Consider the following 23,677-nt stretch of genomic DNA (forward strand, 5'->3'; position numbering starts at 1 on the left):
TTGGTCACTGCATTCACAGCACTTAAAGGTGTTTTTCTATGCAGTGATTATGGGAAGATGCAGGGAATGCTCCCAATAGGCTTTGCAGTTACTGCACTTTAATTTTTGTAACCGGTACCCGTTTAATAAAGTGTGGTAAAGTTTATGATTTACTGTGCATTAACAGTCGATATTAACATGTGGTAGGTGCAGAAGCTGTGTGGTAACTGTTGCTGCTTGTCCAGCATTCCCCCTGTTGTTTCTACCTGAATGTAAATCACTTAGGCTAGAAGTATATAAATACTAAAAATAAATAAATATATAGACAAGGTTCCTACTGTGCATTAATATCAAGTGTGATTAGTGCAGATGCATCTATCATCTATTAGGTGGCATTAAGTACCACTTTGCTAACTGTACATATCAAAGTACACTCTAATTTCCACACACTAATTGCAGTCTATGCCTATTCCTTGCCCTATCCTAGACTAAGCATGGAATTTTTACTTCACGGTAGCCATTAGCATGTGCAAAACTTGTGTGAACTACTTAGCACATTTTAAAAGAAGGGCCTCAATATGTGGTAACTAGGAAAAAAAACCCTATACTGCACTTTTAGTAAAAGGCCTCATGGTTGATAATAGTTGACCCTTCTGAATTTTTTGTTTTAATTGTTAGTTTTTAAATAGAGAATCAGAAAATGATGGCAGATAGTAACATCATAACATACATAGTAACATAGTAGATGACGGCAGATAAAGACCCGAATGGTCTATTCAGTCTGCCCAACCTGATTCAATTTAAACTTTTTTAATTTTTTTTAATTTTTTCTTCTTAGCTATTTCTGGACAAGAATCCAAAGCTTTACCCGGCACTGTGCTTGGGTTCCAACTGCCGAAATCTCTGTTAAGACTTACTCCAGCCCATCTACACCCTTCCAGCCATCCTCCTGCCCACCCTCCCCTGCCCATCCTCCACCAAACGGCCATACACAGACACAGACCGTGCAAGTTGCTTTGGACGATATTGTTCGCATGAAGCACTACATAAGCTTTTTTAAATAAAATTTAAAAAATTTGGAGTATCTGTAGAAAAGTACAAGTTTCAAATTCTGCGGCTTATGAGTATCGTTCTTATCTGTAAAGTTACATTTTGGAAGGGCTTCAGACATTGTTCTAGGTAAATATTAAGAGGACCTTATGTATAACAGTGATTGCTAAATGTGCCATGCTATAAGTATGACTATAATATTCAGCCACTGTCCGTATAGTGAGATGGTATAGGACAGCCTTTCTCTGGCCTAAAGTAAACAAGACATTTTTAGATATATTAGTGATAGGAAGAAGTGAAAAAGTGGCATTGTGAGACTCAAAGGTGAAGGGGAGGTATAAGTAGAAACTGATAAAGAAAAGGCCAAATTGCTTAACAGATATTTCTGTTCTGAGTTCATGGTTGAAGCTCCAGGAGCGGGACCACAGAAGACAAACGTGAATAGGGATGGAGGAGTAATAGACCCTGATCGATTTTCAGAGGGTTGTGTTCATAAGGAGCTAGCTAAAATAAAGGTAGACAAATCAATGGGGCCAGATGGTGTACATCCTAGGGTGCTGAAGGAACTTAGGGAAGTTCTGGTAGCTCTAACTGACCTTTTCAACAAGTCTATAGAGTCAGGAGTACTGGAAGACTGGAGAAGGGCTGATGTGGTCCCTCTCCACAAAAGTGGAAGTAAGGAAGAAGTAGGGAATTACAGGCCAGTAAGTCTGACTTCTGTGGTAAGCAAATTAATGAAAACACTTTTAAAATAAAGAATGGTCAAGTTTCTGGAATCCTGTGGATTACAGGACTGGAGGCAACATGGATTCACTAGAGGTAGGTCTTGTCAGACAAATCTGATCAATTTCTTTGACTGGATGACCAGAGAATTGGATAGAGGATGTGCGCTAGATGTGGTGTATTTAGATTTTAGCAAAGCCTTTGACAGTGTTCCACACAGACTTCTAATAAATAAACTGAGTGCCCTTGGGATGGGTCCCAAAGTGACGGGCTGGGTCAAGAACTGGTTGAGTGGAAGGTGACAAGAGGGTAGTGATCAATGGAGATCGCTCTGAGGAAAGAGATATTACGAGTGGTGTGCCTCAAGGTTCTGTTCTTGGGCCTTTTCTTTTTAACATTTTTATAAACAATATTGCTGAAGGGTTGTCGGGTAAGATTTGCCTATTTGCGGTTGATACGAAAATCTGCAATAGAGTAGACATGCCGGATGCTGTGAATAACATGAAGAAAGACCTGGCAAACCTTGAAGAATGTAGATGAAAAAAGACCTCCAAAAAGAATTTAGATCAAACATTACAAACTCTTAAATTTCTAGTGAAATTCACATACACTCAGAATTGTGTAATTTGGCCAAATTCATCATAAGCAGATTCCATTCTTAGATTTGATGATGATCACCATTAACAATGGTTCTTTTTCCACTACCATATACAGGAAGCAAACTGACAGAAAATTTATTAAGGGCTTGAAAACTTTGTTTTAAATTTTCTTGTTATTAGGCTGATATACAGTATTTTAAAGAGGTGCTTAACATAGCTAATTTTAAGAATGTTGTCTTATTGAAATGTTACTATGTAACTAAAAAAATATGTGTTCTGAATGAGCAAGAATTTGTGTTTGATAAAATGATCTCTAGATAGCCTGGATTAGTGCTGCCTGATTCAAATTAATTGGCTTTCTAGAAAAATCGGACTCACCGATTCAATGAGTCCTAATACCCTGGGTCTCCTTAAGCAGCAGCAGTGGTGGCCAGTGGGAAGAGGCAGTGCTCTGAACAGGCAGCTCCTGACTTGTCCCACCAGGGTCTTCCCTCTGCAGCATCACTGATGATACAGCAGAGGGAAGCCCTGGCGGGGCAGGCCAGAAGCAGCCTGTTCAGAGCACTGCCTCCTCCTGCCAGATACTGCCACTGCTGCTGCTGCTTTAGGAGGTTCATATGTCAGATCTCACGATGGAGGGGGGGGGTCAGTTGGGAGGTGCTGCACAGGGGGATGGGAGGGAAGGAAAGCTGCTGCACAGGGGGATGGGAAGGATGGAAATCTGCTGTACATGGTGGGAGAGAGGAAGAAGTATTGGGCATGGGTGGAGGAGAGAAAGGGAGAGATGTAACAGAGGTAGAAAGGGGTGAGGGAGAAATCCTGCATATGGTGGAGGGGAGGGAGACATGCTTGGAGAAGAGAGAGAGAGAGGGAGAAATGTTGGACATAGGGTGGAAGGCAAGGAGAGATGATGAATGGTGAGAGAAAGAAATGCTGCACATGATGATGGAGGAGAGGAAGAGAGAGATTCTGCATGGAAGAGGAAATAGAGAGGTTTGACTCAGGGTACAAGGCAGGGAGAGAGAGATGGTAGAAAGTGGAAAAGAAACAGAAATATTGGATATGGCAGTGGAAGGGAAGGTGAGCATGGAGAAAGAAGAAAATGTCAAATGGGCAGGAGATCCTGGTTAGCGAGTTAACAGAAGACAAACAGAAACCAGAGCCTGAGACCAACATGATTTGAATAATAATATGACCAGACAACAAAAGGTAGAAAAAAAAATTATTTTCTATTTTGTGATTACAGTATGTCAAGATTTGAAATGTGTATGTATACTGCTGGAACTGGTGTTAGACAGCGAGCATGAGCTAGGACCTAACAGAGAAAGGAAGTCTCTTTTTTTTTTTTCACCACAGTGCCGTGGGGGTTGGAGAGGGCAAAGGGGGGTCGGGACATCTGAAAAAAACACCTGATTGGGCAGGAAAAGTGAACCCCCCCACCCCTGATTGAATCAAATTGAAAAATCAATTCAGTGGGCCAAATCAAATTGAATCAAAAATTATTTCCCTGAATTGGGCAGCAGTAGCCTTTTTGGAAATCTCTCAAGATAATTTTGTTGGATGATCACCTGCTTGGCTTTATTTTGAAACGAAAAGGATACATTGCTTGTGCATCTTATTTAAAATATATACTTTTTTTTGTGGCAAATAATTAATTTTCCCAAATTTAGCTTAGCCTACCCAGTTACATAGTAATATAGTAAATGATGGCAGATAAAAAAGACATAGAAACATAGAAGATGACGGCAGAAAAGGGCCACAGCCCATCAAGTCTGCCCACTCCAACAACCCTACCCCCTTGAATTTACCTCCCTAGAGATCCCACATGTGTATCCCATTTCCTTTTAAAATCCTTCACGCTGCTGGCCTGAATCACCTGAGGTGGAAGTTCATTCCAACGATCGACCACCCTTTCGGTGAAGAAGAACTTCCTGGTGTCGCCATGAAATTTCCCACCCCTGATTTTCAGCGGATGGCCTCTTGTGGCAGAGGGGCCTTTAAAAAAGAAGATATCATCCTCCACCTCAATACGGCCGGTGATATATTTAAACGTCTCTATCATGTCTCCTCTCTCTCTACGTTCTTCAAGTGAATATAGCTGCAATTTATTCAGCCTTTCTTCATACGGGAGGTCTTTGAGTCCCGAGACCATTTTGGTGGCCATTCTTTGAACCGACTCAACTCTCAGCACATCCTTTTGGTAATGTGGCCTCCAGAATTGTACACAATACTCCAGATGAGGCCTCACCATGGATCTGTACAATGGCATTATAACTTCGGGCTTCCGGCTGATAAAACTTCTTCGGATGCATCCCATCATTTGTCTTGCCTTTGATGAAGCCTTCTCCACTTGATTGGCAGTCTTCATGTCTTCGCTAATGATCACCCCCAAATCACGTTCCGCCTTGGTCCTAACTAAGGTTTCACCATTTAGTGTGTAAGTTTTGCATGGATTCCTGCTGCCGAGGTGCATGACCTTACATTTTCTAGCATTGAAGTTTAGCTGCCAAGTCGAGGACCAATGTTCCAATAGAAGTAGGTCCTGCGTCATACTGTCTGGTAAAGTGTTCTCACTTACTATGTTGCATAGTTTGGCGTCATCGGCTAATAATGTGATTTTACCCTGAAGCCCCTGAGTCAGATCTCCCACAAATATGTTGAAGAGGATCGGGCCCAAGACCGAGCCCTGAGGCACTCCACTGATCACCTCCGACGTTTTTGAAGGGGCACCATTTACCACCACTCTCTGAAGTCTACTGTTTAGCCAATCACCGACCCATGTAGTTAACGTCTCTCCCAGTCCCATTGATTTCATCTTGTTCAATAGTGTGCGGTGCGGAACGCTATCAAAAGCTTTACTAAAGTCCAAGTAAACGACGTCCAGGGACTCACCCACATCCAGTTTCCTTGTTATCCAGTCAAAGAAACTAATCAGATTGGATTGGAGTAGTGTAGTAGAGATCTGCATGGGAATGGGGATCCCACGGGTCCTGTAGGTACCCTGCGGGGTTCCCCCCCAGCTATGCAGAACTCCCATGGGGACCCCCCCAAGGACTCCCACAGGGATAGAACCAGGGTTCTTGAGGCCTACCTAATGCTCTGTCGATCCACTTTAAATTTAATGAAGAAACTGGTCCAGGCGAGAACAGCCATACAGAGGAGTGAGCTCAGTACATACGCACACGTCGCACACTGGGAAGAAATGCTGCTGATTGTTCGGGAGGCGTCACATGCAAGGCTAGGCGGGAAGACAGCATGTTTTAATTGAGTGAGCTGCCCGATCCCCCCCCAACGGCCCCAACCGAGAGAGACCCGAGGAGGAGACGAAGCCTTCAGAGGAGGAGGAGACCGGACCCAAGGAGGACCCCTGAGCCGAGGAGGACCTGGCCCCCAAAGGCCCCGATTGAAAGACCCGAGGAGGAGACGAAGCCCAAAACCTTTAGATACCCGAGCCGAGGAGGGCTGTCACCTGAGCTGATTCCCCTCCCCCCCACCAGAGGCCCAGACTAAGAGAGGAGGAGATGAGTAAACATTACACTGCACTGTGATAGATCAGGTATGAGAAATAAAAGTCCTGACACATCAGAACACACAAGGCTAGAGTTTAGGCAACTCCTTAGCTTTCCATTAAATTTTATTGAAGGCACCCGAACCTGTTGCAGTTGAAATATTGATATATATGCTGGTAATGATTAACCTTTGTCCCTTAGTGATTCCTTTCAGTAGAGAACTAAGCCTTAAGGAATTTTGTTTTTTTTTAACCTTACAATGTAAGTACTATCTGCACATCTTTCTCAGCCTAAATGTATAGACGGAGGGGATTCTTCGTGGAGATGGGTGGGATTTTGGCGGGGACTGGTGGGATTTCTGTCCCCGCGCAACTCTCTACTGTGTGGTCCATCTAGTCTACCCAAGTCATTCTCAAGGCAACAAACCAGTAATTCGTTTTACTTGTTAAGTTTCAGTATAAGATATCTTCCTTCCCCCTCCCCCCGAGATAGGTAAGACCTGTACTCAGGCGCTTTGAATGTGGTATAATTGCTCCTGATCCTTCTTGCCCCATATGGGATGGAGACCATAGAAGACTGTCCAGCATTAGCTACACTAGTCTTTCTCAACCTGGGGTAAACGGGCCGCTTGTTGTGGGTATGCGTCCTGGCCGCCAATTCCTGTCAAATTAGTGTCTACTGCACGGCTGCCTGGGATCTCCCGTTCCTGCCTGCTACCACCGTCATCCATGATCTCCCATTCCTGCCCATTCACTGAAGCCGCTTCTGATGAACTCTTTTCGCTGTGCTGCCCCGCCTCTGAAGCCGACAGTGTGCCACACTCGCCTTTGGTCTTCAGCTTTCAGCAGCGCTCTTTGTGGTGGTTGGTGCACGCAGCGATTCAGGCGCTGCACGTAAGTGGCTGACCCAGAAGCCTTCTCTCTGACATGCAGGGTGTGGGTAGCTGCTTACACTCTCCATTGCGGGGAGTGTTGTGGGGGGCTGAGGCCCGAAGGAGTAGTACAGTTCAACAAGTAAGGAGCAGAGACACTGGAGATGAATAAGGGTTTTGGAGAGGCAGCCGATCAGCACAGGAAATGATTTTCTTACACCCAAACGTGAGGGGAATGGGAGAGAAATGTCAGGCTGTAATGGGGAGAAGGAGGAAATATGCTGGGCTATAGGGCCTACTGGAGCTATTTTATGCTAGGTGTGGGAGGAGGGGATGAGAGACAGTGAAATGCTGCACCAGAAGTGATGAGAGAGAGGAAGAAATGATGGGAGGGAGGGAAGAGGAAAGAAGAGAGAGTGGAGTAGGAGACCACCATTCCGGGATTCAAGGGCAAGTTGGATGCACACCTTCTCGCAAATCACATTGAGGGATACGAGTAAACAAGGTTTCTCAACAGGGAACACCTGGCTTGGCCTCCGCGAGTGCGGGTCGCCGGACTGGATGGACCTAGGGTCTGATCCGGCGAAGCCATTTCTTATGTTCTTATGAGTAAAGAACAAAAAGGGAATGATCAAGATATCAGACTGGTGTAGTAAAAGAATTTAACGAGAAAAAACTAAATTAATTAGCAGAAGAGACAAACTGGGATCAACATGATGGAAAAATAAAATGGGTAAATAAAAGGCATTTTATTTTGAATTTAATTGGAATATGGTAGTTATCCTAGAATAGAGTTTCTCAACTTTCAGTACGCTGACCCTGAAGCCTTCTCTCCGACATCAGAGTTGATGTCGGAGGAAGGCTTGTGGGTCAGGCACTTGCATCATATGGGTAGCTGCTTGTGCCGTCCATTGTGGGAAGTATTGCTGGGGCTGAGGACCAAAGAAGCAGTGCAACAAGTAATGGGGACATGATCTTTTGCTTGACAAAGACTGGAAGGCAGGGAGGGGGAGAAGGATTTGATTGGATCTGCTGACAAGAAATTCCAGTTGGATATGGTGGTGGAGAGAGAACAGAGGGGTTGCAAGGTGGGGGAATATTGGACATGGTGCTGGAGAGGGGTCATAGAAATGGGCATGGGGTTAATGGGCAGTGGTAAAAAAAAAATGCTGCACATGATTCGACCAAGTTATCTTTATCTGGAAAATGAAAAAAAGAATCTGACTAGTCACTGTGATCAGTAAGAACACACCAACTAACAAGAAGCCAGACAGTTAACTTTATGGGAGTGAAACATAACTGTTTTTGATATGTAGTTTAATTTTGTGATTACCATTCTGTATTGTTAGTAAGGTTTTTCAGGATTTCCCCAATGAATATGCATTGAAAGCAGTGCATGCACATAGATCTCATGCATGTTCATTGGGGAAATCCTGAAAACCCGACTGGATTGCGGCCCTCGAGGACCGACATTGGACACCCCTGAGTTATACAGTATTGTTTGTATATTAAAAATAAAGGGAAGAAGTTTATAAGAAACCAAATCCTTGGTTGAGATTGATTGTTTATAAAAATAAATAGAAGAAATGACATTACAATTAGTACTATTATTATGGGGGTCAGGGGCGGGGTACTCAGTTGGTGTTTGTTAAGCTTAGGGGGCACTTGGCTTGAAGAGGTTGAGAAACACTGTCAAAGCTAGCTTCAGCCCCTCCCCTCATAATATTCATTGTGGATATCCTGAAAACCTGACTGGCAAGGGGGGTATCCAGGACTGAGTTGAGAAACGCTGTTGTAATCAATTGGATTCCAGATACTTCACTATTCTTTCTTTCAGCAGAGCTTCCATCTTTCCAGCCACCAAAGTGAGGCATACCACCGGCCTGTAGTTTCTTCCTGTAGGCTTCTTCTCTGTTACCACTTTTGTGAAAAGGGGCAACATTCAATCTTCTCCAGTCCCATGGAATATTTTCCATCTGCAAAGATTTATTAAATCTGCAAAAAATCCTGTAAGAACTTCTCAGAGTTTCCTCATTATCCTAGGATGGATCTCATCAGGTCCCATGGCTTTTTGTCCACTTTTAGTTTTTCCCAGTTGTTCATAAATACTTTCTTCCATGAAAGGAGTAATATCTACTCCATTCTCTTGTATAATTTGCTCAGCCAACTGAGGTCCTTCTCCAGGCTTTTCTTCCATAAACACAGAACAGAAATATTTGTTTAGCACATCACTTTTTCATCAGAATTTTCCACATAGTGCTCAGTTTATATATTTTAGTCTCGCAATTCCACTTCTATCTCTTTCTCCAATATATCTGAAAAATGTCTTGTTTCCTCTTTTTTTTCTTTCTAGCCATTTTTTCCTTATGCCTGTGCTTTCACCAGTCATATTTCTCTCTTTACTTCTTTGAGTTTTATCCGGTATTCTTTTCTGTGTTTCTCTTCTTGTTTATTGTTTATTGTGAGCTTCTATACTGCTACTAATGACAGGGGAGTCAGTTCAAAGCAGTTTGCATGAGCTTCTGTAAAGGTGTTACAATACATGAGCTCTATACAGAGTTACAGGGGCTTCTGCAGCGGCGTTACAATACATCCTACTTATGTTACCGGAACATCAGTCATCCTACTTGTAATGCATATGTTTATACCAAATTGATTTAGTATTGCAGTTAAGTACACAATATTTACACACCTCCTAATGAGGTTGGCCAATTCAACTAAATATAATCTATATATATGTATCTGTATCCTGTTTTATGTTTATCTTTGAAATATAAATTCATCACAGAGTCTAGTTTTTTGTGCTTCTTTGCTTTCTCTAGATCCCTATTGTGTTCTTCCTATTGTGTTCTGATTAAGGGGGGGAGTGGGGGCTAGCCAACTGTCTCCTCTAAGTTGTTTTATTGGCTAAAGTAGTCTCTGAAGAGGCTGAGCTTTATCCTTTTCTTGAACTTTCTGGTATCCTTTTATAGTTTTAGTTCCTTAGGGAGGATGTTCACCACCTTGGAGCCATCACCGAGAACATTCTATGAACGCCACAGAAAAATCTATTAAATCATTTAAATTGCATTTGAAAGGCTATTTCAAACTGGTGTTTCACCCTAGTTCTTAACACTTCAGTTTAGTTCTTCCTTTGCTTTTTTCTTGCTTTTTTCTTTCTTCTATCCTGTTTTTACCTTATTTGTTCTTGCCTCTTGATATTGTAAACCTTTCCTGCCCTTGATTGTCATTTTGTGTCTAGTATTGTTAATTGTACAGTATCCATTTCCCTCTTGTGTTTATTTTATTGTTTTAAAATTATTTCCCTTTGATTTTTAACTATTGTTAATCACTTTTATATTACTTTTTTGTTAATAATGGTGGTATTAATGGTGTCTTTATTTTTTTTAGCCACCTGTTTAGAGAACCATAATGATTTCCTTTTCCTCTTTTTATTCTTTCCTCACACAGAGTTCAGTTGCCATTTTTATAGCTCCTTTTAGCTTGGATCAGTCTTTCTATTTCCCTTTTAACCTCCAATCCCTCAGATCTTTCTTCAGGAACGCTCTCATTTTACTGAAATCAACACACTTGAAATCCAGGACTTTTGAGTTTTGTGTGTCCATGGTCCACTTTAGCTCTTAGACCATACCGTATGATGATCACTATTACCAAGGTGGGTACCCAATCAGACATTAGACATGCTTTCTCCATTTGTGATTACTGATTTAGTGTCGCCCCTTCTCTCGTTGTTTTCCCTCACCATTTGTTTGAGCAGAGTGCTTTGAAGGGCATCACTATCTCTTTGCTTCTTTCCGATTCTGCAGTCGGGATGTTCAGTGCGCATTGGGAAGGTTGAAATCTCCTAGTAACAGCAGCTCTCCTTTTAGACTCAGTTTATGGATATCCACAACCAGCTCTTTGCCCAGCTTCTCCGTTTGTGTCAGAGGCCTATAGATGACTCCTGTGTGTATATAGGTTCCATATTCTCTCTTCCAGAATATCTGTAATGCCTCCTCTGTTTCCCAGGACCCTTGTATTTCAGCTGCTTTAATATTGTGTTTTGTCATATCAGTCATTCAGAAGATCATTGAAAACCAATTTATTTGACAAATTTAAACCTCAAACAATTTCCTCTATGTCTACTTGCATGCTCCTACCTCCTGTTATATATAATTACATTACACGCCTGCTTGTGTTCTCCTACTGCAGGCCTACTGTGTTCTCCTACTGATATAACTTTGCTGTATTCATGCAGCCTCTCTTGTTGTAAACCGTCTTGAACAGAAAGGTATGACGCGATACAAATAAAGCTGCTATTATAGTTCCACTCATCCACCTCTTTGGCTCTCTCTATCCTTTTCTAAAAAGATTATAACCAAGTACGGTTACATCCCACTCATGGGAATCATTTGAACTACCTAGAATCCAATGGACTACAAGATCCGAGACAACATGATTTCACCAAGGGGAAATAATGCCAAATGAAACTGATCGATTTCTTTGACTGGGTGACTGGAGAATTGGATAGAGGATGTTGCTAGATGTAGTCTACCTAGATTTCAGCAAAGTCTTTGACACGGTTCCTCATAGGAGTTGGTAAATAGGGGACTAGTTCATGGGGGGGTGGTTGTTTGTTTGTTTTTTTAATGGTTCCCTTGCAAATGCCTTTATGTGTCTTAAGTCCTAAGGGGCTCGAAATCAAAACAAAAATACATCTAGAAACCTGCCCAAGTTGACACTTGGATGACCTAAAAAACAGGTCGACCAAGTGCCGATAATTGAAATGGGTTTTTAGATGTATCCAGAGACTTTTTAGGCTTCTGAATCTCTTTGTATGTCCAGAGCAGAAAGGGGTGTTTTTGAAAGAGTAGTGAGGGCAGGAGGTGGGCGGGATGGGGGCCAAACTAAACTTAGCCGTACTGCAAGGTTAATCGAAAGTTTTATGAGGCTGCCTGGATGGAACTTGTATGTTGTGACTTAGACAATATAAAATCAGGTCTAGGGGCCGGACTCTGTATGGGACACCCAGTCTCAAAAGCTTATGGGAGTGGCCTAAGGGAGCTGACCAGTCTGCATCTTGGGCCACTCCCAGTGCATCCTATGGGAGAGGCCATAAGCGCCTGGGCTAATCAGGACCTTAGGCCCCTCCCCGGTTCATCCCATGATGCATCGAGAAGGGGCATGCCCGCCATTCAGTTGGAGGCGGGCCTGCCGGTTGGAGGGAGGAAGCATGGATATTTTTTCTCTCCCTGGAGGGACAATGAAGAGTTAAATGACTTGCACAAGATCACAAGAAGAAGCAGTTGGATTTAAATTGGACTCCCCTGGTTCTCAGCCCACTGCTGTACCCATTAGGCTCCTCAGTTCTATTCTCCTTCAATACTGTGTAGTAACCACTGTTTTATTTGTAAGGCAATTATTGTTGAAGATATCTGTAGGAAATCTGTATTCCATCTACTAGTTGCCCTGATCTCGGAGACTGTGAGCACTACCTTACCTTTCTAGGATGTATTAAAGATATTAAACATGCTTGATCACTTTACTAAATCACAAACTATGATCTCCTGTTTTATCTTCTGACTTTCTGAGAAATTAACTTAAACTGTCGTATTTGGTTTTATTTTAATAGTGAATTCATTGCAGAGGAAGGCAATGAGAAGTTTTGGCAGTTTTTGGATACTGTCCGAGAATTAACTGTATATAAAGAAGGGGGTAAGTAGAGGTAATATGTATCATTAGATGAGCCATAGCCCATTTTATTACATTATATTTATATTCTTGTCTTCTGCTACATTATCTGTATTTTGTATGTTTGTTTATTGGTATGTATATTACTACGCAATTTGTGGCATCAATGTGATTGCCTTAATATGGATATCGGATCAATTAATTCCGATCTGTAGTGTGATTATAAGTGTCATTGTTGAATTTGCCATTATGAGCATGTTTGCAAATTTATTGAGAGTCTTTCTGGTATATCTCCATTTTAATCTATTATAGGTGTGTGCAACTTCTTTGTGGAAGGCTACATGAACATCGACACTATCCCTAGAAGGTCATGCACATAGAATTCCTTCTCTCCCTTAGTCTCCTGTATTTCTCCTCCACTATCTTCTTTCTCATCCCAGTGATCTACAGCCTCTATTTCCCTCCTTACCTTACCTTACCCCCACCCCCCAAAAGAATTCCAGCATCTGTCTTCTACCTTCTGTCCACCTCCCCCTTACCTGTGAACTGTTTTAATCTCTTACTCCCCTCGTTCGGAGTGGTGAATCTACAACTACCATAAGATTCACTGCATGGTCAGCTGGCATGGAGCCTTGAGCATGTGCTTCAGCCTTCTTTGACTGCATAGTGCATTTCATGGTGATTGTAGATTTGCCCTCAGGGTGGGAAGTACTGTAAGAGAGAGAGTGTGGCACAGTGGTTAAAGCTACAGCCTCAGCACCCTGAGGTTGTGTGTTCAAACCCACGCTGCTCCTTGTGACCTTGGGCAAGTGACTTAATTCTCCCAGGTATATTAGATAGATTGTGAGCCCACCAGGACAGACAGGGAAAAATGCTTAAGGACCTGAATAAATTCATGTAAAACCATTCATAACAGACCAATTTACCTGAGCAAATCACTAGGTGGAGAGAACTTGAGGACACTCTCTAAAGTTAAGAGGATAGATTCCGTACAAACATAAGGAAGTTCTTCTTCACACAGAGAGTGGTAGAAAACTGGAACGCTCTTCCGGAGGCTGTTATAGGGGAAAACACCCTCCAGGGATTCAAGACAAAGTTAGATAAGTTCCTGCTGAACAAGAACGTACGCAGATAAGGCTAGTCTCAGTTAGGGCACTGGTCTTTGACCTAAGGGCCAACACGAGAGCGAACTGCTGGGCATGATGGACCACTGGTCTGACCCAGCAGCGGCAATTCTTATGTTATTAAGACACCCGGTCAAACGCCTTCTCTGCATCTAAAGAAAGCAGCATAGCTGGTATGTGATGTCACTGGCAGCATCAATGATATGCAAGGCTCTGCAGATGTTATCAGCTGCCTTTCTACCCTGGACAAATTCTGATTGGTCGGGATGCACTATCGCTCCCAGACACCTTTTGGAGGCGAGCTGCCAAAATTAGTCTGTTAGTAATGAAATGGGTCTATAGGAACTACAATATTCAGGGTTCTAACCGGGTTTAGGTATCAAAGTGACAGCAGCTAATCTCCACGAATGGGGTAGAATGGTAGTCTCATCAAAAACGTTAAAGACCCTCAACAATAGAAGGGCCAAATAGTTAGCAAAGCTTTTATAAAATCTATTACCAAAGCCATCCAATCCTGGTCCCTTAGAGTTAGGTAAATCCTTTATTGCCCAGAGCACCTCTTCTAATGTGATAGGTTGGGACAGTGTTTCAGCCTCTGCTAAAGATATCTGTGGTAGCTTTACCCTAGCTAAAAAAATTATCATAGGTTGGGACAGTGTTTCAGCCTCTGCTAAAGATATCTGTGGTAGATATCCTGATTGATAGTTTTTAGCTAGGGTAAAGCTGAGTGAGTTGTTTCTGGAGTGTAAAGGGTTCGAAAATAGTGCTGAAATTGCTGGTGTATAGTCAGTGTCAAATGAGAAGTTCTCCCCTATCACCCAAAATCTCTGCAATATAATTCTGTTTTCTACGTTTGTGAAGCTTTTGCGCCAATAATCGACTAACTTTGTTATTAAATTCAAAATGATTTTATTTTATTCAATTTGTCAGCTATATCCCTTAACTAATTCGTGCAGTTGATGTTGAACCTCTTTCAATTTAGTCTGGGGCACGGTTGTATCTGCAGCCATTCTTCATTCACGTTCGACTTGTACTATTTGGGAGCGGAGCTGGGATTCCTGTTCTGTTTGTGTTTTCTTCAGATGGACCTGTAAGAAAATAATATTCCCTCGCATAACTGCTTTTAAAGATTCTCATAGGATAGCAGACTCCAGTCCGGAAATATCGTTAAGGTCAAGAAAATCTCGCAACTGAGATTCCAGTATGGTGATATTATTGGGTTATAATAATAGCGAATCTTGGAGTTGCCAATTTCACCTACCTATCTTCAGTGGGCCTAGTTGAAGAGTCATAGTGACTGGGGCATGATCAGACCAGGTTGCTTGATGAATTGTAATCTCAGAAAGCAACCCAACTGGGATAGCTTCCCAAACCACATATCAGTTCGTAAAAAGAAGGAATGCCTAGGTGCACAATATGTATACTCCCTTATTCTTGGATTTCTCATCCGCAAAAAGTCCAAAATACCCCATTGACTAAGAAAACCCCCAAATTGAGCCCTATCCTGCTGTGCATATTGAACCATTCCTGTGGAATTATCTATGGAGGGGCATGAGGTTAAATTAAAATCGTCTCCCACTATTGATCACCTTTCTAAGTGAGTTGCTAAAACCTAGGACAGTTGTATATAGAAAGCCCCTTGAGCCGCATTAGGTGCATAGATTTTTTAAAGTGTATAAATGGTGTGCCATAACTGAGCCCTGATAAGCAAATACTGTCCCTCCGGATCTCTCACCACCTTCTGTATCTGCCAGGAGTGTTGATCATGAAACAGAATGTCCACTCCTTTCGTCTTAGACACCCCCCCCTTGAGATGCAAAAAAACCCCTGAGGATAGTGTGGATGGTATACCAGTCACTCATATCTAGTGCGCAAATGCGTTTCCTGTATAAAAAGAACCGTAGCCTTTAAACGCTGTGCTTCCCTAAACAGAAGTCTATGTTTGGTAGGTGTGTTAAGGGACATAAATTGTATGTCAGTCATCTGAGGGCAACATATACATAAGCTGTCCAAAAACCTATATCTATACTATCATACAAGCTCAGATAGGCTAACTGGTAGACTTTCCCCCCTGTATACCCTTCCATCCCCACTCTCAGTCCCACCTTATCCTCCCCCCGGCCCCGAAAGTTCTTCACCTGAATCAAATATCCTTAACCCTCCCCCCCCGGCCCCCCCATGTCACCCTCTACCCCCTTCCCACCCCAACCCTCTCAATAATATCGCCTCTCTGTTTGTTTTAGATGAAACCGTATTGGAAGCAAATAAGTTATGTAAATAGTTGATATATACAAAATACTTCCCACAACTGGGGAGCAATTGAATCTCATGTATAAAACTCACCCCAGATTGCAGGTTTTCCGCTTCCTTTAAGCAATTTTGATGCTTTAGAGGGGAATTAAAAACGTCCCCAGCCATTGACAACCACATTTGACATTTAGAAAGCATAATACAGTGGAACCTTGGTTTACGAGCATAATTCGTTCCAGAAGCATGCTCGTAAACCAAATTGCTCGTATATCAAAGCAAGTTTCCCCATAGGAAGTAAGGGAAACTGCTTTGATTGGTTCCACCTCCTCCCCCCCCCCCGAGGCTACCGGCGCTGCTCCATTCTCCCCCCCTTGAGGAATCCGACACTGTTCCAAACCCCTCCCTGCGATCCAGCTTCCCCCCCCCCTGCGAACCGACATCCTCCCCCCACTTGCATTGCCCCCCCTCCACCGCGATCCTACTTCCCCCCCTCCCCCCCCGAGCAGTCAATGACACTTCCTTTACCCGACTTGGCACCAGTGCTGGTGCCCGAAGATCCTCCCTCTTTGGCGCGGCCCGGACTGGGTGGTGCGTCGGAGATCCTCCTTCTTCTGACTTGGCCGGGCTGGACTGGCTTTGAGCATTTGCGTATGCTCAAAGCCTTCTGGTCTCACTCTCAATCTCGGAGAGAGCGAGACCAGAAGGCTTTGAGCATGTGCAAATGCTCAAAGCCAGTCCAGACAGAAGAAGGAGGATCTCCGATGCACCGCCCAGCCCAGGCCGCACCAGAAGAGGGAGGATCTTCGGGCACTGGTGCCAAGTCGGGTAAAGGAAGTGTCATTGACTGCTCGGGGGGGGGGGGGGGAAGTAGGATTGCGGTGAAGGGGGGCAACGCGAGCGGGGTGGGGGATGCCGGATCACGGGGGGGGGGGTGGGTGCTTGTACAGCGAGGCAAGCTCGGTTTACGAGGCACCAAGTTTGCGAATGTTTTGCTCGTTTTGCAAAACACTCGCAAACTGGTGCACTCGTAAACCGAGGTACCACTGTATAAACATAATACTGTGGTACCTCGGAATCCAAACACCCTAGAACTCGAACGACTTGGAATCCAAACTTTTTTTTGTAGTAAATTTTGTCTTGGAATCTGAACTCTGCTTCGGAATCCCAACACCCCAGAACTCGAACGACTTGGAATCCAAACTTTTTTTTGTAGTAAATTTTGTCTTGGAATCTGAACTCTGCTTCGGAATCCCAACACCCCAGAACTCGAACGACTTGGAATCCAAACTTTTTTTGTAGTAAATTTTGTCTTGGAATCTGAAATCTGCTTTGGAATATTTGTTAATATTTTACCTTAAAATCCAGTGTGTTTCCTGTTAAAATTTGAGTGTGGGACCCAGGAACGGATTAATCCAGTTTCTATTATTTTCAATGGGAAAAATTGTCTTGGAACTAGAACGCTTTGGAACTCGAATGGGGTTCTGGAACGGATTAAGTTTGGATTCCAAGGTATCACTGTATAATCAGTTCCTTTCACTCACTTCCATTGAGAGCTCCCCTCCAAACAATCCCAATCGTAGACTCCCATCCATACAACTTAATCCCCAAACACTCTCACAGTCGCACTTAATACTCACTATGCTCTCAAACCCCTGCCCCATCCCCCCAACTCTAGCAACCCACCTCCCCCACCCTCCAAGACCATAGCGTCTAGGCCTCTGCGAAACCAGAGCCAAACTTCAAGTGATATCGTCCTCCTTGGCAGTCCCATACCAGGCATTGTAGCTCCCTTCTGAACCGTCCGGTAAAAATAGGATCTCAAGGCTCCAAACTGCCAACCTCTTATATCCTTAAGAAGGGAAATGGAACACAGCTGTAAAACTGCTCGCTGATCCTGACTGCTGCTCAGGGTGATGCTGTAATCGCTGCTTCTGGTCCACCCTATACCATCTCTGACCCGGAGGACCCCACATGTAAAACTCTGGAGGCCCATGGCATTTCTCTCCATCTCCCGGCCACAGCTTTGCTCGAACTAGCAAGTGTTGAGCTTCAACAGCTGATGATACACGCTGTAATTTATTTTTCACCATAAAAGATAAGCCAAAAGGGTAGTGCCATTTATATTTAATATTGTTCTCTTGTAGGCATCCAGTGACTTCACGGCACTCCCTTCAGCGGCGTAATATGATAGCTGATATTTCCGCAAATAATTCCACCCGAGCTCCCTCAAAGGTAGATGCCCCACTTTACGGGCCACTTGTAGAACCTGCTCTTTCTGCGGGTATCGGAGAAAACATGCCACAGTGTCGCGGGGCCTTCCCATCTGTTGAGGCCCTAAGGCTCTATGTATGCATTCAAAGTCAAACGCCAGCAGCTCTGCCACTGGTTTCACCTCCTGCAGAAATTTATGACATATGGACCACATGAGCTTGGCCATATCACACTCTGCCACATGTTCCAGTACCCCTCTCAAGTTATTATGCTGAGCTCTATTCTCACTATCTTCAATTTTGAGAACTAGGTCTTCCACCTTGCCATCCAACTGTTCGCGATGATTTTGCAGTTCATTGAGTTCTTGATCATGAGAAATAACTCTTCAAACTCATGCAAGCGTTGGCCCATATCATCTATTTTTTTATGTAGTCCCAGGAAGTAGACTTGGGAGTTCTGATTGACAAGTCGATGAAGCCTTCTGTGCAATGCGTGACGGCGAAAAGGGCGAACAGAATGCTAGGATTGATTAAGAAGGGGATCATGAACAGATTGGAGAAGGTTTTCCTGCCGCTGTACTGGACCATGGTGCGCCCTCACCTGGAGTACTGCGCCAGCACTGGTCGCCATACACGAAGAAGGACACGGTACTATTCAAAAGAGTCCAGAGAAGAGCGACTAAAATGGTTAAGGGGCTGGAGTAGTTGTCATATAGTGAGAGATTGGAGAAACTGTATCTGCCAAGATAAGAAGAAACTGGGCCTCTTCTCCCTTGAAAAGAGGAGACTGAGAGGGGACTTGATCGAAACATTCAAAATACTGAAGGAAATAGACTTAGCAGATAAAGACAGATTGTTCACCCTCTCCAAGGTAGGGAGAACGAGAGGGCGCACTCTAAAGTTGAAAGGGGATAGATTCTGTACAAATGTAAGGAAGTTCTTCTTCACCCAGAGAGTGGTAGAAAACTGGAACGCTCTTCCGGAGTCTGTTATAAGTGAAAACACCCTCCAGGGATTCAAGACAAAGTTGGACAAGTTCCTGCCAAACTGGAACATACACAGGTGAGGCTGGACTGATACACGGCCCCCAAGAAATCCCTGCCACCAGGTTCACTTATATACTTTTACAATGCATTATATCACACCTGTCAACCAATCAGCCAACAGAGAGGCTGTCTTTTTAGTTTTGAACAAAGAAAATTCATTTTAACATAGGAAAATTTTTTTCAAATCATATTTTTGCTTACATCAATTTCTTAATGCACAACACATAACATATCCAATAAACACTTTGTAATTCTCAAAAAGTTTAAATCAAACAGCTTATCTGTGTTTGCAGAACCCATGCTTGGAAAACTAACAGCTTCAAGTTTCACTGAACCACATTCCTAAGTGGGCTACAAGTACATGTTTCTATGGTAGGCTAGCTGAAAGGTCAGACAAGTCAAACTACAGATGTGGTACTTTTCAGAATTTCTCCTTTAAGTTTCTTGAATCTTATATGTAAAACATTTGAAATTAAATACAAATCATTCTATCACACATCATTTTCACACATAGGGATCCCTTCACCCATACACACGCAACATTCATAGTTCATTCCTGATCAATACTGCATTCAAAACCTAGATTTTCTTCTATTCCCAGCATTGGAATGCCAGGACCATCTCTTAATACTTAAGCCATGAGGTCTCTCCTATTCCCCCTAGGCATATCCGTCCACACAAAGAACACTAGAATCACAGGCCTTTTATAGGCGGGAAAACTTCAGTATTTTTTTCCCCAAGAAGAGACGCAAAGAAAGACAGAAGCCAACATGGAGGAAGATTAATACAAAATGGAGTCATTAATACCTCTAGAAGTCTGTTACGCATTACCTGATTTCCCCTAGGATTTGGTTTAATAGCAAAATACATAAAGAGAATATTATTATGCTTTTTCTTAATATTAATCTGTAGTGTTTTTCTGGCCTTGGTACAATCCATATTCAGATTTTTTAAGTCAAATCTATTTTATTAAGCAACAGTAAATACAACAGCAATAACAACCATGGTATGCATTTTCATCAAACACCCGCGGAGGACTGGACTCTTATGTCCTTTTTTGTATGTTTCTATTAGGCGTGGCCTTAACTAACGCATATGTTTCTAACTAGATTTACCCCGAACCATACGAAAAGCAGGTGTTGTATGTAGAAAAAATCTACAAAATACTTCACAAACTCCACATTTTATCCACACCCTCTTGGGAGTTCTGAAGCAAGTCGATGAAGCTGTCTGTGCAGTGTGCGGCGGCGGCGAAAAGGGCAAACAGAATGCTAGGAATAATAAAGAAGGGGATCACAAACAGATCGGAGAAGGTTATCATGCCGCTGTACCGGGCTATGGTGCGCCCTCACCTGGAGTACTGCGTCCAGCATTGGTCGCCATACATGAAGAAGGACACGGTACTACTTGAAAGAGACCAGAGAAGAGCGACTAAGATGGTTAAGGGGTTGGAGGAGCTGCCGTACAGCGAAAGATTAGAGAAACTGGGCCTCTTCTCCCTCGAACAGAGGAGATTGAGAGGGGACATGATATAAACATTCAAGGTACTGAAGGGAATAGACTTAGTAGATAAGGACAGGTTGTTCACCCTCTCCAAGATAGGGAGAATGAGAGGGCACTCTCTAAAATTGAAAGGGTATAGATTTCGCACAAACGTACGGAAGTTCTTCTTCACCCAGAGGGTGGTAGAAAACTGGAACGCTCTTCCAGAGTCTGTCATAGAGGAACACACCCTCCAGGGATTCAAGACTAAGTTAGACAAGTTCCTGCTGAACAAGGACGTACGCTGGTAGGGCTAGTGTCATTTAGAGAAGCTGGTCTTTGACCAGAGGGCCACCGTGTGAGCGGGCTGCTGGGCATGATGGACCACTGGTCTGACCCAGCAGCGGCAATTCTTATGTTCTTATTACAGACAAACTTTACCCAACAGTCCTTCTGCAGTATTACTCGCAAAGATGTTGAAAAGAGCTGGCCCAAGGACAGCTCTACTAACATCCTTTTCCTTGGAGCAAACTCAATTTACCACTACCCTTTGTCTCCCACTTAACCAGCTTTTAATCCAGTTTGTCACTTTAGGGGCCATATCGAAGGCACTCCGTTTATTTATCAATCGCCTATGTGGCACCATGCCAAAGACTTTACTAAAGTCCAAGTACACCACATCTAGCACCTGAAGTATGGACTACACCCCTCATTTTCTTCCTACCCTGTCTTTCTTGACCAGATTATAGCCCAGTATAAGTATATCCCAGTCATGGGTCTTTGTGATACTACTAAATCCATATCGGCTTCTTAGTTCACAGCCTCTAGATCCAAAATCTTATTTACCATAGTATAGGCATTAGTATATACAGTACTGCTTTCCAGACATTTTGTATAGAGATAGTTAATGATTCACTTAATTGAAGGCTTATAATTACTTTGGGGCTTTGATCACCCAATCCTAACAATTCTAGTTAACTCTGTCTTCAGTAAGTTAGGCAGTCTACTAATGAAGGCACTTCTTCTCTTCTTTGATTGATAAGAACATATAAGAACATAAGAAGCGCCATCTCCGGATCAGACCTTCGGTCCATCAAGTCCGGCGATCCGCACACGCGGAGGCCCTGCCAGGTATACACCTGGTTTATTTTATAGCCAACCATACTTTATATGCCTCTCTCAAGGAGATATGCATCTAGTTTGCTTTTGAAGCCTAGGACTGTCGATTCTGCAATAATCTCCCCTGGGAGAGTATTCCAGATGCCAACCACTCTCTGTGTGAAGCAGAACTTTCTGACATTAGTCCTGAACTTGTCCCCCCTTAGCTTCATTTCATGTCCTCTTGTCCGTGTCAAATTGGACAATGTAAATAATCTTCTCTGCTCTATTTTGTCGATTCCTTTCAGTATTTTGAAGGTCTCGATCATATCCCCACCATCTCCACTCAGTAACCCTTGGTAAATCATCCCATGGTCCAGTATGCCAAAATGCTCTTGACGACACTATTCACGTTTCCACACATTAATCTCCAGAATGTGAGCTTCTCTGCCTTGATCCTCAATCCTTGACAGGGAGAATTGACAAGAACACCCGCTGTGCACCTGTCTGCTGCTTCTTCTCTCCCACTGCCACAAAGTCACTTTTGATACAAGAAAATTGCCTGACAGAGTGCATGTATTTGTGTATGTTTCTGTGTCATATAAATAGATCCTCTCTTTGATAATGTTGGCTGAAATTCCCTTTGAAAATCTTCCCTTTGAAGTCCACTGCTACGAATGTACCTATGTGCATTCTAATTGAAGGGATGTTCTTAACCTAGGAAATTTTACCCTGCAAACTATTAAGTTTCCTGGACAAATTCCTTTGAACACTGTCCTAGAGTACTGTTGTCTTGCTGTCTATAACCTTTAATAAACACCAAAGAAAGTGATTTGATTTTTTTTTTTTTCTACTTCTGTTTGTGAAGCCTTTCTCACATGTAAAACTCTGTAAATATATACCTCATTTATATTATCCCATGGCACTTCCTAGTTTGTACCAGCGACAATGGAGGGTGAAAATGGCTTGCACAGCTTGTCTGGTTCTTGACTCATGCTGCAGAGCTGCCAAGTTACCTAGCTTCAAGGGGGAGACTTTTTGGGCAATTTGAATTTACATCCCAATTCAGTGTACTATTTGATACGACCAAGTGAAATAATAGATGGTCAGCCGGGGATCCCAGTTACCTCTACAGCCCTCCTTCCAGCTGGGCTGCTTCTTCCTGCCTTCAGCGGCACTTGTTTGCAGAGACTTGGGTCAGCCATGTGCAGCGTGCAAGAGCTACTGCATACAAGTGCCTCTGAAGGCAGGAAGGAGCAGCCTAGCTGAAAGGAGGACTGTTGAGGTAACTGGGATTCCTGGCTGACTCGGAAGGCTTTCCTCCGATGTCAGCTCTGACATTGGAGGGAAGCCTTCCAGGTAGCTTCGGCAGAGGGTGGGGGCCTGTTTATAAATGGAATTGCTAGTGGTGGCAGTGAACGCATTGGGTGTGAGGGTGGGGGGCTTTTTGACCCATGATAGGGAAGGAGGGTGGCTGCTGCACTCATGATTGCGAGGGGGGCTGCTGACCCGGAGAGGTGGGAAGGGAGGCAACTTGTAGCAGATTCTTGACTGCGGGGACAAGGCCATTTACTGCTCCACAGGGCGGTGAATGGCCTTGTCCCCATACCCGTGACAACCAGTTGTTATCCCAGGACAAGCAGGCAGCATATTCTTAACGTATGGGTGACGTCACCGACGGTGCCCCGGTATGGACCTTTTTAACTAGAAAGTTCTAGTTGGCCGCACCGCGCATGCGCGAGTGCCTTCCCGCCCGACGGAGGAGTGCGTGGTCCCCAGTTTCTTCGTTTCCGCGGAGCGAAGAAGTCGCATGTTTTTCAACGGCCGTTGAAATCATTAGTTTGCCTTCCCGCTCGCGTATTTTTTCCGAATTTCTTCCTTTTTTCCCTTTGGATGACTTTATTTTTCCTTAAAAAAAAAAAAAAAAAACTCGTCGAGTTTTCTTTATTTTTTCGAGCCGGCCCCGGCGGGGCCTGTTGTCACCATACAGGCCTCCGGCTTTGATTTTGCGGAGGCCGTGTTTCCCTTCATGCCCCCTCAACCAGGTTTTAAGAAGTGCCAGCGGT

General features: G+C 43.5%; 1 protein-coding gene across 2 annotated transcripts in view; it reads left to right on the top strand.

Moving 5' to 3' along the window:
* The window catches only part of UGGT2 (UDP-glucose glycoprotein glucosyltransferase 2), a 448,230-nt gene that overhangs the window by 875 nt on the left and 423,678 nt on the right, over nucleotides 1-23,677 (top strand). For both annotated transcript variants that reach the window (XM_033949012.1, XM_033949013.1), the window contains exon 2: nucleotides 12,343-12,425. In XM_033949012.1, the coding sequence (XP_033804903.1) occupies nucleotides 12,343-12,425 (83 nt within the window). The remainder of the gene's footprint in view (nucleotides 1-12,342; nucleotides 12,426-23,677) is intronic.

Source organism: Geotrypetes seraphini, chromosome 6, assembly GCF_902459505.1.
Source record: "Geotrypetes seraphini chromosome 6, aGeoSer1.1, whole genome shotgun sequence".
NCBI lineage: Eukaryota > Metazoa > Chordata > Amphibia > Gymnophiona > Dermophiidae > Geotrypetes > Geotrypetes seraphini.